At 42.9% G+C, this 14,630-nt stretch overlaps 1 protein-coding gene across 1 annotated transcript; it reads right to left on the bottom strand.

Moving 5' to 3' along the window:
* Positions 1-10,189: 10,189 nt before the first annotated feature.
* On the bottom strand, positions 10,190-14,608 carry LOC311128027 (sorting nexin-24-like). The gene is made up of 7 exons (XM_084159966.1): positions 14,397-14,608; positions 13,813-13,896; positions 12,248-12,352; positions 12,016-12,110; positions 11,852-11,881; positions 10,868-10,932; positions 10,190-10,691 (listed from the first exon to the last, which is right to left on the bottom strand). Exons 1-7 carry the CDS (start codon positions 14,463-14,465, stop codon positions 10,621-10,623), a joined length of 519 nt encoding a protein of 172 aa, XP_084016092.1. The 5' UTR covers positions 14,466-14,608; the 3' UTR covers positions 10,190-10,620.
* Positions 14,609-14,630: the final 22 nt, after the last annotated feature.

Raw genomic sequence — 14,630 nt, 5'->3', positions numbered from 1 at the left:
ATCAATAAGTGCATCGATGATGTCGTCCCCACAGTGACCGTACGTACATACCCCAACCAGAAGCCATGGATTACAGGAAACATCCGCACTGAGCTAAAGGGTAGAGCTGCCGCTTTCAAGGAGCGGGACTCTAACCCGGACGCTTATAAGAAATCCCGCTATGCCCTCCGACGAACCATCAAACAGGCAAAGAGTCAATACAGGACTAAGATTGAATCGTACTACACTGGCTCTGACGCTCGTCGGATGTGGCAGGGCTTGAAAACTATTACAGACTACAAAGGGAAGCACAGCCGCGAGCTGCCCAGTGACACAAGCCTACCAGACGAGCTAAACCACTTCTATGCTCGCTTCGAGGCAAGCAACACTGAAGCATGCATGAGAGCACCAGCTGTTCCGGATGACTATGTGATCACGCTCTCCGTAGCCGATGTGAGTAAGACTTTTAAGCAGGTCAACATTCACAAGGCCGCAGGGCCAGACGGATTACCAGAACGTGTACTCCGAGCATGTGCTGACCAACTGGCAAGTGTCTTCACTGACATTTTCAACATGTCCCTGACTGAGTCTGTAATACCAACATGTTTCAAGCAGACCACCATAGTCCCCGTGCCCAAGGACTCTAAGATAACCTGCCTAAATGACTACCGACCCGTAGCACTGACGTCTGTAGCCATGAAGTGCTTTGAAAGGCTGGTCATGGCTCACATCAACAGCATTATCCCAGAAACCCTAGACCCACTCCAATTTGCATACCGCCCCAACAGATCCACAGATGATGCAATCTCTATTGCACTCCACACTGCCCTTTCCCACCTGGACAAGAGGAACACCTACGTGAGAATGCTATTCATTGACTACAGCTCAGCATTCAACACCATAGTGCCCTCAAAGCTCATCACTAAGCTAAGGATCCTGGGACTAAACACCTCCCTCTGCAACTGGATCCTGGACTTCCTGACGGGCCGCCCCCAAGTGGTAAGGGTAGGTAACAACACATCTGCCACACTGATCCTCAACACGGGGGCCCCTCAGGGGTGCGTGCTCAGTCCCCTCCTGTACTCCCTGTTCACCCATGACTGCATGGCCAGGCATGACTCCAACACCATCATTAAGTTTGCCGACGACACAACAGTGGTAGGCCTGATCACCGACAACGATGAGACAGCCTATAGGGAGGAGGTCAGAGACCTGGCCGTGTGGTGGCAGGACAACAACCTCTCCCTCAACGTGACCAAGACAAAGGAGATGATTGTGGACTACAGGAAAAAAAAAGAGGACTGAGCACGCCCCCATTCTCATCGACGGGGCTGTAGTGGAACAGGTTGAGAGCTTCAAGTTCCTTGGTGTCCACATCACCAACGAACTATCATGGCCAAACACACCAAGACAGTCGTGAAGAGGGCACGACAAAGCCTATTCCCCCTCAGGAGACTGAAAAGATTTGGCATGGGTCCTCAGATCCTCAAAAAATTCTACAGCTGCACCATCGAGAGCATCCTGACTGGTTGCATCACCGCCTGGTATGGCAACTGCTTGGCCTCCGACCGCAAGGCACTACAGAGGGTAGTGCGTACGGCCCAGTACATCACTGGGGCCAAGCTTCCTGCCATCCAGGACCTCTATACCAGGCGGTGTCAGAGGAAGGCCCTCAAAATTGTCAAAGACTCCAGCCACCCTAGTCATAGACTGTTCTCTCTGCTACCGCACGGCAAGCGGTACCGGAGTGCCAAGTCTAGGTCCAAAATACTTCTCAACAGCTTCTACCCCCAAGCCATAAGACTCCTGAACAGCTAATCATGGCTACCCGGACTATTTGCACTGCCCCACCACCCCATCCTTTTACGCTGCTGCTACTCTGTTAATTATTTATGCATAGTCACTTTAACTCTACCCACATGTACATATTACTTCAACTACCTCAACTAGCCGGTGCCCCCGCACATTGACGCTGCACCGGTACCCCCCTGTATATATAGCCTCCCTAATGTTATTTTACTTCTGCTCTTTTTTTCTCAACACTTTTTTTGTTGTTGTTTTATGTTTACTTTTTTGTTAAAAAGAAATGCACTGTTGGTTAAGGGCTGTAAGTAAGCATTTCACTGTAATGTCTGCACCTGTTGTATTCGGCGCATGTGGCCAATAAAATTTGATTTGATTTGATTTGAATACTTATGTAAATTTGATATTTCAGTGTTTTATTTTTAATACATTTTCGAAATTTTCTACAAACCTGTTTTTGCTTTGTCCTTATGGGTTATTGTGTGTAGATTGATGAGGGGGGGGGGGGGGGGGAAACAATGTAATCCATTTTAGAATAAGGCTGTAATGTAACAAAATTTGGAAAAAGTCAAGGGGTCTAAATAATTTCCGTATGCACTGTACACACAAATGGAACTAACGCACACAACAGGAACGAATTAAGGAAGTGAAGAAGCCAATGTGTTCGAAAGGCTGAACCGGTTTACTGCGAACGTGAGTGTTTTGTTTTCATTGCAACTACCAAAACCCATGACTAGTAAAACTAGTAGTTATGTCTGTATTTGTCTCGATGTCCTTGGTTGATGATGTTTTAATGTACACAGAGCCGCAAACAATTTCCCCATGGGGATTATAGTAATTATCCTATCTTCTCTTAAAACCCATGCGATTACTCCACTTTCCACTGGTATCCTGCACCAGCTTGGCGCATTTCTATGTTTTGTAGTAAAAAACATAGTAAGATAAGCGTTTCCAATGACATCATCGGTATACATCATGAGATTTTAACCAATTGTCTACAAATTGGTTGATGTCACTTATCTTCCTCTATCTTTTTTACTACAAAACATAGAAACGTGCCATTTTCACATACACTACATGACCAAAAGTATGTGCACACCTGCTCATCGAACATCTCATTCCAAAATCATGGGCATTAATATGGAGTTGGTCCTTACACCACTCCAGCCGACGCTTGGCATGGTGCATGGTGATCTTAGGCTTGTGTGTGGCTGCTTTTGGCCATGTAGTGTATGTTAATGTTGGGGTGGTGCTGGAGATGATGAATATGAAGTTGAAAAATGTTGAAATTGAATTCCCTTTAATGTAGACATTAGCATTATATGAAGGAGTACATGTCATAGATAGTAAATATAAGGCACATATCTTTGAGGGTACCATGCGCTCTGTGTTGTAGGTTTCTGATGACAGCCATAGCTATGCGTAACCTGGCGGTGGGCCTCCCTCCTCTGGAGCAGCTGACCAGGGAAGTGGCCTTTGCCAACATGAAGGAACCAGAGACAGAGGCCAACCAGGACCTCACGGATGTAGTCGGCCACGATGAGCTCTAGGAGTATTGTTTGTGTGTGAGAAAATGTATTAGTAAATGAATGAATGTGTTTGAATGACAGTGAGAGGCACTAGACTGTCAATGGATTTTTATTTCAATGGTTTTGGAACATTTGAAATGTTAAAACGTTTTATTTTTGTTTTGTAAAAGCCTGCATTCTATTTTAAAATTGTGCAGGGGCAAGTTTCTGATTGTGTTACGACTGATCCTCCTGTTTTACAAACAAATAAATACATTCCGAGGTTGTGCAAGATTGTTTATTTTTGCCTTATTTGTATATTGTCAGAAGTATCATCATTTTTTATTTTAAATTACTCAAGTTAAATCCAACATGCACCTTCACAAAATGTATCTCTTTGCTATGCCTAACTTTAATGAGGTCAATTTTTGATTGAGGGTAACTCCACTTGTGAAAAGTGGTGGAGCTTAACTTTATATGCTAGCTTTACTATGTGAGACCAAATTATGACATTGTGCATTATGAAACCTATGGTAATAAGTCAAACATTGTCACCATTTGCATTCCAAAATGCAGTTGGTACTTTTCTAATAACGTGATTCTATGAACGTGAAACAAAATTTGCATTCTCAGTGTTTTGAACTTGAAAGCTCATGATCATGCATGTTTCAGATTTTGGGTAAACCTTAAAATGGGGTAAATGTAAAAGTTTTATGAATATGTAGTCCACACATAAATGCCAGGAAGTTTCACTCATTATTTGAGAAAAAAGAGAAACCGTTATTGAAGTGTCATGCTTTATTGCAGTCAGTCTTAATCATTATATTTTACAGATTACTGTGCTCTGCCTAAAGTGCTACAGTACAACTCCACAGTGTCATTAATGGTAGGGTGTCATGGCACAAGATACATACTGTACAGGACATACAGTACCAGTCAAAAGTTTGGACACACCTACTCATTCAAGGGTTTTTCTTTATTTTTACTATGTTCTACATTGTAGAATAATAGTGAAGACATCAAAACTATGAAATCATGTAGTAACCAAAAAAGTGTTAGAAAAATCTCAAATATTTTGATTTGTTTAAGTAGCCACCCTTTGCCTTGATGACAGCTTTGCACACTCTTGGCATTCTCTCAACCAGCTTCACGAGGAATGCTTTTCCAACAGTCTTGAAGGAGTTCCCACATATGCTGAGCACTTGTTGGCTGCTTTTCCTTCACTCTGCAGTCCAACTCATCCCAAACCATCTCAATTGGGATGAGGTCAGGTGATTGTGGAGGCTAGGTCATCTGATGCAGCACTCCATCACTCTCCTTCTTGGTCAAATAGCCCTTACACAGCCTGGAGGTGTGTTTTGGGTCATTGTCCTGTTGAAAAACAAATGATAGTCCCACTAAACGCAAACCAGATGTGATGGCGTATCGCTGCAGAATGCTGTGGTAGCCATGCTGGTAAATAAATCACTGACAGTGTCACCAGCAGAGCACCCCCACACCATCACACCTCCTCCTCCATGCTTCACAGTGGGAACCACACATGCGGAGATCATCCATTCACTTACTCTGCGTCTCACAAAGACATCAGGCTAAAAGGACAGATTTCCACCGGTCTAATGTCCATTGCTCGTGTTTCTTGGCCCAAGCAAGTCTCTTCTTCTTATTGGTGTCCTTTAGTAGTGGTTTCTTTGCAGCAATTCAACCATGAAGGCCTGATTCACACAGTCCCCTCTGAACAGTTGATGTTGAGATGTGTGTGTTACTCAAACTCATTTATTTGGGCTGCAAATGCTTGTGCTTCTAGCTCCGACAGTGCAGTAATATCTAACAAGTAATATCTAACAATTCTACAACATATATCAAATACACACAAAACTAGTAAGGAATGGAATTTAGTGGCCAGTGATTTCAATAGGCAGCAGCAGCCTCTAAAGTGCTAGTGATGGCTATTTAACAGTCTGATGGCCTTGAGATAGAAGCTGTTTTTCATTCTCTCGGTCCCAGCTTTGATGCACCTGTACTGACCTCGCCTTCTGGATGATAGCAGGGTGAACAGGTAGTGGTTCGGGTGGTTGATGTCCTTGATTATCTTTTTGGCCTTCCTGTGACATCCGGTGCTGTAGGTGAGGGTGGGTAGTTTGACCCCGGTAATGCGTTTGGCAGATCGCACCACCCTCTGGAGAGCCCTGCGGTTGCGGGCGGTGCAGTTGCCGTACCAGGCGGTGATACAGCCCGACAGGATGCTCTCAATTGTGCATCTGTAAAACTTTGTGAGGGTTTTAGGTGCCAAGCCGAATTTCTCCAGCCTCCTGAGGTTGAAGAGGCTCTGTTTCACCTTCTTCACCACAGTGTCTGTGTGGGTGGACCATTTCAGTTTGTCGGTGATGTGTACGCCAAGGAACTTGAAGCTTTCCACCTTCTCCACTGCGGTCCCGTCGATGTGGATAGGGGGGTGCACCCTCTGCTGTTTCCTGAGGTCCACGATCATCTCCTTTGTTTTGTTGACGTTGAGTGAGAGGTTATTTTCCTGGCACCACACTCCCAGAGCCCTCACCTCCTCCCTGTAGGCGGTCTCGTCATTGTTGGTAATCAAGCCTACTACTGTTGTGTCGTCTGCAAACTTGATGATTGAGTTGGAGGCGTGCTTGGCCACGCAGTCATGGGTGAACAGGGAGTACAGGAGGGGGCTGAGCACGAACCCTTGTGGGGCCCCAGTGTTGAGGATCAGCGAAGTGGAGGTGTTGTTTCCTACCTTCACCACCTGGGGACGGCCCGTCAGGAAGTCCAGGACCCAGTTGAACAGGGCGGGGTTAAGACCCAGGGCCTCAAGCTTAATGATGAGCTTGGAGGGTACTATGGTGTTGAATGCTGAGCTATAGTCAATGAACATCATTCTTACATAGGTATTCCTCTTGTCCAGATGGGATAGGGCAGTGTGCAGTGTGATGGCGATTGCATCGTCTGTGGATCTATTGGGGCGGTAAGCAAACTGAAGTGGGTCTAGGGTGACAGGTAAGATAGAGGTGATATGATCCTTGACTAGTCTCTCAAAGCACTTCATGATGACAGAGGTGAGTGCTACGGGGCGATAGTCATTTAGTTCAGTTACCTTTGCTTTCTTGGGTACAGGAACAATGGTGGCCATCTTGAAGCATGTGGGAACAGCAGACTGAGAAAGGGAGAGATTAAATATGTCCGTAAACACATCAGCCAGCTGGTCTGCGCATGCTCTGAGGACGCGGCTAGGGATGCCGTCTGGGAAGGCAGCCTTGCTACTGTGTTATCCTCAAAGCGGGCGAAGAAGGTGTTTAGCTTGTCTGGAAGCGAGACGTCGGTGTCGGCGTCGTGGCTGGTTTTCCTTTTGTTGTCCGTGATCGTCTGTAGACCCTGCCACATATGTCTCGTGTCTGAGCCGTTGAATTGTGACTCCACTTTGTCTCTATACTGATGTTTTGCCCGTTTAATTGCCAGTTTAAGTGAGTAGCTACACTGTTTGTATTCTGCCACATTCCCGGTCACCTTGCCATGGTTAAATGCGGTGGTTCGCGCTTTCAGTTTTGCGCGAATGCTGCCATCTATCCACGGTTTCTGGTTAGGGTAGGTTTTAATAGTCACAGTGGGCACAACATCACCTATACACTTCCTGATAGTCACCGTTTCAGTGTATTCATCGAAATTACTTTCGCAAGCTACCCAGAACATATCCCAGTCCGCGTGATCAAAACAATCTTGAAGCGTGGATTCCGATTGGTCAGACCAGCGTTGAATAGTCCTTAGTACGTGTACTTCCTGTTTGAGTTTCTGCCTGTAGGAAGGGAGAAGCAAAATGGAGTCATGGTCAGATTAGCCGAAAGGAGTGCGGGGGAAGGCCTTATAACCATCCTGGAAGTTCGAATAGCAATGGTCGAGGATTTTAGCAGCGCGAGTACAACAGTCGATATGTTGATAGAACTTCGGCAGCCTAGTCCTCAAATTTGCTTTGTTAAAATCCCCGGCTACAACAAATGCAGCCTCAGGATATGTGGTTTCCAGTTTGCATAAAGTCCAGTGAAGTTCTTTGAGGGCCGTCGTGGTATCGGCTTGAGGGGGGATATACACGGCCATGACTATAACCGAAGAAAATTGTCTTGGGAGATAATACGGTCGGCATTTGATTGTGAGGTTAACTCTAATGAACTTATCCTCTGCAGCAGAGGTAACTCTGGGTCTTCCTTTCCTATGGCGGTCATCATGAGAGCCAGTTTAATCATAGCGCTTGATGGTTTTTGCGACTGCACTTGAGGAAACTTTCAAAGTTCTTGAAATTTTCTGGATTGACTGACCATGTCTTAAAGTCATGATGAACTGTTGTTTCTCTTTGCTTATTTGAGCTGTTCTTGCCATAATATGGACTTGGTCTTTTACCAAATAGGGCTATCTTCTGTATACCACCCCTACCTTGTCACAACACAACTGATTGGTTCAAATGCATTAAGAAGGAAATAAATTCCACAAATTAACTTTTAACAAGGCACACCTGTTAATTTAAATGCATTCCAGGTGACAACCTCATGAAGCTGGTTGAGAGAATGCCAAGAGTGTCCAAAGCTGTCATCAAGGCAAACTGTGGCTACTTTGATGAATCTCAAATATAAAATATATTTTGATTTGTTTAACACTTTTTTGGTTACTACATGATTCCATATGTGTTATTTCATAGTTTTGATGTCTTCACTATTATTCTACAATGTAGGAAATAGTCAAAATAAAGAAAAACCCTTGAATGATTAGGTGTCCAAACATTTGACTGGTACTGTACAGATACAAGGTACACAAGCTATATACACAAGATACATGAATCACTGGATTTTTAACACAGTGCATGATTTTATCTCAGTTGAAGTGGATAGTTCTATACATGACTTCTCAACTAACCCAAGTTTACCTTTCATTTAAAAATGAAAAATTATTCACTTTAAGTGCACTAGTGTCCACCTGGTCTCAATTCAGAGAACAAATTGGATAGAAATATCAAGGATGGCAGAGAATTCTAGTCAATAGAATGTCCAGACCATCCTCATATCTTTTAGTGTATCTATTGTATTACCCATCCATAATTGTCTAATGAATGACAAGTACAAAGTAATGTTAGACCAACTAAGCTCTACTTACTACGAAAAAGTATCAACTGTGCATTACACACAGCATTATCATCAGCGGAACATTCCAGCACCACTAAGAGTTTAGATCTGTAGTGATTGAGTCGCTAAGTTGGATCAAAACTCTGGCATTTAAATGGCCCTTTGTTGTAGGTTTACAGCAGCAGTCCCACGCTCAAAAAGAGCAACAATGAACCACATTGTTCTTCTTTACAATAGACACACTCAAAGTTGAGATAAGGCAGACAAACAAATACATCTTATTACATTGACACAGACAAGTTCAGCTTCCCTTTTTATATTTCAGCTTTTTAACCACCCGTTTGACGCATTTGATCGGTTGTCCTTCATTCATTCATAGCTAATATATTAGAGTTTATTGTTTGATCTAGTAAGGTTATTTCACCAACATATCACAGTGTAAAACTGCTCGAGGTCTCACCTTCATTTTAGTGAAATACCATTAGTAGATCCATTAGGCTGAGTCTATATGCATATGCCTTAGCTCAGATTTTGTCATAACATCATGATTAGGGTTGTAAAGCTACTGGTAATTTACCCAAGTTAATTCTGGTAATTAACAGGTCATCTATGGCAATCTATGGTAATTTATACTTGAATAACTTTTTTAAAAATGTATTCATATATACACTCACCAGCCAGTTTATTAGGTACACCCATCTAATACCGGGTCGCACTCCCCTTTGCCTCCAGAACAGCCTGAATTCTTTGGGGCATGGATTCTACAAGTTGGAAATGTTCCACAGGAATGTTGGTCCATGCTGATATGATGGCATCACGCAGTTGCTGCAGATTGGACGGCGGTACACCACTGCCACCAGCCTTTACCGTTGACACCAGGCAGGATGGGTCCATGGACTCATGCTGCTTACGCCAAATACTGACTCTGCCATCAGCATGACGCAACAGGAACCGGGATTAGTCAAACCAGGTTATGTTTTTCCACTCCTAAATTGTCCAGTGTAGGTGATCGCGTGCCCACTGCAGCTACTTCTTCTTATTTTTAGCTGATTGGAGTGGAACCCGGTGTGCTCCTCTGCTGCAATAGCCAATCTGTGACAAGGATCGACGAGTTGTGTGGTCCGAGATGGCATTCTGCACCCCACTGTTGTACTGCACTGTAATATGTCTGTCTGTGGCCCACCTGTTAGCTTGCACGATTCTTGACGTTCTCCTTTGACCTCTCTCATCAACTAGCTGTTTTCGCCCACAGGACTGCTGCTGACTGAATGTTTTTTGTTTGTCTCACCATTCTTGTTAAACCCTAGACACTATCGTGCGTGAAAAGCCCAGGAGGGCGGCCGTTTCTGAGATACTGGAACCGGCACGCCTGGCACCGACGATCATACCACGCTCAAAGTCACTTAGGTCACTTGGTTTGCCCATTCTAACGTTCAACCGAACAGTAACTGAATGCCTCGATACCCGTCTGCCTGCTTTATATAGCAAGCCACAGCCATGTGACTCACTGTCTGTAGGAGCGATTCCTTTTCGTTAACGGGTGGTGTACCTAATAAACTGAGTGTCAGTGTAGTATTCATTTTTTATATCTGTGTCCATATTGTCCATGAGTTTCTAGTGGATAGGCCATATGGTTCAAGAGAAAATAGCCTATTTAATTTAAAAAAGCATATATAATATTAAACACCAATGTTATTCACTAAATTGATCGTTAACATTTAGGATAATGTTTGACAGCGTTGTCATAATTTTTTTTATTTGATTATTTTTTTTATTTTTAATGTAAGGGACAGAGGGCAAGAGATAATTAGACACCTGTGATAATCTGAAGTACCCAAAAGGGCCACTAGATGTCTTGTAGTAGATTAAATAAAATCCTTGAAAGTTAAATTCTGGTAGTTTACTGGTACATTAAAAAAATGTTCAGTAATATTCCTTCCCTTTGCAACCATGATACAGTAGTGTTCATCTTTGAGTAACAATACTTCAGAAAAGGCATTTCTTTGAGGCCTTTGCTCTAAAATATAAATCAACATATCCATTAATGCTGGGAAACAGACTACAAAATTACTATGAATAGATAAAAATGGTATATATCCACACACACAACTATTAGAATAACGTTTACAAAATTGAAACTGTACATTTCTGAATCATCCCTTTGTCTTCAAGAGTTAGTAGTAAGTCCTCCAAGCTGGCATTCAGTAACTCTACCTTGGTTGAAGGTCTGGGTAAAATATTCCATGTATCACTCCTTCTATGACAACATTTGAAAATGTATCTATGAGGAGAAAAAAGCAAAGTAAAACTGATTTGTTCTATACAATATTTCCCCTTCAAATGATTCGCTATTGTATTTGCATAATTAAATATTATGCAAAGAGATCTCACTTTAATATTGCAACGATATTGATTGTCTATTCATGGGCAGTATGAAGATGTGTAAAGATATGTTACCGTGGGTGGATGGGAGCAGGTAGGGGTCTCGCTGGTAGAGCATGGTTGGCTGATGGGTCAGTTTACTACAGAGAGGAGAAGGATCAATTAAGGGAGTTAAGGGCCACAAGCCTGATAAAGCCAGTACTCTGACAAAATTATGCAGACTAGTTAGCTATTTTGACATTATACTTTGGAATTAACCTATATCACATAAACTACTATAAACTCAATAAACTATACAAAGGTAAAATCCACTAAAAACCACTAATTCCTTTAATTTACAGTGTTAAATAACACTAGATGAATATTTTTTTGTGAACAAATGTTTCATTTTGGCGTTATAACAAGGTTGGTAGAAACATGGAAAATCGTTGTGGAAATCCGTTGCAGCTCAAGTCGATTACAAAATCCACAATGCAATGCTCTCTCTATGGGCTAGCTAGCTAGCAAACGTAGCTACACACAATAATACCAAAGACAATATCAGCATGTAACGTATCTAGTTAGTGCAGTTTGTTTAGGCGATTTTACAGCTATCGCACCATGTTCAACCTGCATTCATTGGATTCCTATCTCCTTTCTATAATATCTTTATAATATCTCTGGCAACTGCACCATACAATGCACCCTGGACTAAATAGGAAAAAATGTGCTAGACCCTCCATTAAATTACAAATATCGAGGTAGGAATATCACAAAAATATTATCAATGGCTCATTTGAGAGAAGACATCCTCCCGAGTTATGACATTGGCCAGTATTGAAATCTGACATGTATGATATAGGTTTTGGCGATCTAAAAGTCGTATTCCAAGTGTAGTGAGAGCAACTTTATCACGGTGCTACGTAATACCGGCTGGGTTTCTGCCTGCTTGAACGCCAATAACTTAGAAACACATGAAAACATTAAATGACCTAGGGAATCGATAGAACATCACTCAGAGATGCACAAAAACAATATAACATTCAAAATGGATGAACCTTTCAAAATCACTTAACAAACCTTGACTCTTCAGATTCCATTTCAAATGACCTTTAATGAAAGAAAAACATAGAAGATTCAGAATCAGTTTGGGGATTTTTATATAAAGGCAGGAACTCTATTCTTTCACAGAGGAGAGGAGAGATGTTCTACAAGTATATAGGGCACATAGTATAAAAACTCACCCACAACTTTCTGTTTTTGGCAGTGAGGGAAAGTGGCGGATGTTGAGGAAATCCAGGAATATCTTTGGGAGAACTTCATTCTCCATAATTATAGTCTGTTGAATTATGGACACAAGAAACAAAAGCAAATGTAAGTCGGAAAAAATGTAAGTACCATTTCAATGAGCTGTATTGATACAAAAGATGGGTTAGAGGAAATAGTCAGTGTAGGCCTGTCGGCGTTTTTCATTACCTGTAGGTAGAGTTCCAGACCGTGTCTTCTCTGCTCCAGAACTTTGGGAACCCAGTTCCGTACATGCTTAGAGGGGATCTCAGGCAGCTTTATGCTCTTCTTCAGCTTAAAGAAGCAGATATCACATTGAGCATGGTTACAGGGCATGGATTAGGGTAGAGGAAACATTCAAAGCCTAGCTCAAGCCAAATTCCAACGATTATGCTTTTCATATCCTTCACCCATATATTAAGCCTATTCCACTAATTATCACCCCCCTAACCTAGTCCAGCCTTATCATATTATTGACTATGATGGCTCAGTATATGTTTTGAAAGTATTGTGGGCTCTGTTCTTACACCAGGAATATACACTACATATACAAAAGTATGTGGACACTCCTTCAGATTAGTAGATTCGGCTATTTCAGCCACACCCGTTGCTGACAGGTGTATAAAATCGAGCACACAGCCATGGAATCTCCATAGACAAACATTGGCAGTAGAATGGCCTTACTGAAGAGCTCAGTAACTTTCAATGTGGCACAGTCATAGGATGCCACCTTTCCAACAAGTCAGTTCGTCAAATTTCTGCCCTGCTAGAGCTGCCCCGGTCAACTGTAAGTGTTGTTATTGTGAAGTGGAAACATCTAGGAGCCCCAACGGCTCAGCCGCAAAGTGGTAGGCCACACAAGCTCACAGAACGGAACCGCCAAGTGCTGAAGCGCGTAAAGATCGTCTGTCCTCGGTAGCAACACTCACTACCGAGTTCCAAACTGCCTCTGGAAGCAACGTCAGCACAATAACTGTTCGTCGGGAGCTTCATAAAATGGGTTTCCATGGCCAAGCACCATGCGCAATGCCAAGTGTCGGCTGGAGTGGTGTAAAGCTCGCCGTCATTGGACTCTGGAGCAGTGGAAACGCATTCTATGGAATTATGAATCACGCCTCACCATCTGGCAGTCCGACTGATGAATCTTGGTTTGGCGGATGCCAGGAGAATGGTACCTGCCCCAATGCATAGTGCCAACTGTAAAGTCTGGTGGAGGAGGAATAATGGTCTGGGGCTGTTTTTAATGGTTCGGGCTAGGCCCCTTAGTTCCAGTGAAGGGAAATCTTAACACTACAGCGTACAATGACATTCTAGACGATTCTGTGCTTCCAACTTTGTGGCAACAGTTTGGGGAAGGCCCTTTCCTGTTTCAGCATGACAATGCCCCTGTGCACAAAGCGAGGTCCATACAGAAATGGTTTGTCGAGATCGGTGTGGAAGAACTTGACTTGCCTGCACAGTGCCCTGACCTCAACCCCATCGAACACCTTTGGGATGAATTGGAACGCCGACTGCGCCCAACATCAGTGCCCGACCTCACTAATGCTCTTGTGGCTGAATGGAAGCAAGTCCCCGCAGCAATGTTCCAACATATAGTGGAAAGCCTTCCCAGAAGAGTGGAGGCTGTTATAGCAGCAAAGGGGGGACCAACTCCATATTAATGCCCCATGATTTTGGAATGAGATGTTTGACGAGCAGGTGTCCATATACTTTTGGTGATGTAGTGTAAGTCAGTCAATGGTACACAAACTCACTATTTTATGCAGATTATGGAATTCACTGTAGCGTTTCTCCACTGTATGCTGTCTACCATTCATTAGCACCTCGATTTTAAAGACCTGGTGATGAAAATAAACAGTCATCATGGTTCGGAGAAATGTGACATATGAACGTACAGAGATATGCCTTGAATCAATTCACATTTGACAGTCATGGCCATTTAAAACATTGCATTTTTCAACACAATGCATTAGTTACACAAAATGGTGCTTTAGTGACTTTGCTATCAAGGGAAACACTCGGGAGGTCAGGAAACTTGTTAAAGCAGTTGATCGATGTTTCACATCCTGTCAAGAGTTATCGTCAAAATCGTTTTTTACTGTCTGTAAAATTGGTGAAATTGAATGGATAGCACCCAACCGGGTCTTCTCTACTCCCACTCTGTCTAGTCACGTCAAATAAACGTTAGTTGACAGCATTGGTTGACTGTTTCGCTAACATTACTCAAAGTTAATAAATATGCTATTGGTTTGTTTTCAACCATTTGTTGCAAACTTTCAATGTTAGCTATGATTGTTGTTTTGCGGAGGCTTACTGGTGCATACATTCAAGATCTTACCGTGTACCCTTTCTCCATCGGATTGTCCTCTGAGCGGAACGATGGAATGGAAATCCTGACGTTATGCATTTTGGCAAAACAAACCCGAGACTAAATGCATACAATCCTGAGTTATATATTAACTTGCAGACACATAGGGATGTTTTGGTAGCCAGTTAGCTAGCTACGGCTAGTGTTGGAATGGATTCTTCTTCTCGTTTCGACTGAAGGGTATGGAAGTGCCAAAAAGTCACA

The sequence above is a fragment of the Coregonus lavaretus genome (genome assembly GCF_964263955.1).
Source record: "Coregonus lavaretus genome assembly, chromosome: 4".
NCBI classification, from domain to species: domain Eukaryota; kingdom Metazoa; phylum Chordata; class Actinopteri; order Salmoniformes; family Salmonidae; genus Coregonus; species Coregonus lavaretus.
This window is presented reverse-complemented; position numbering and strand designations above follow the sequence as displayed.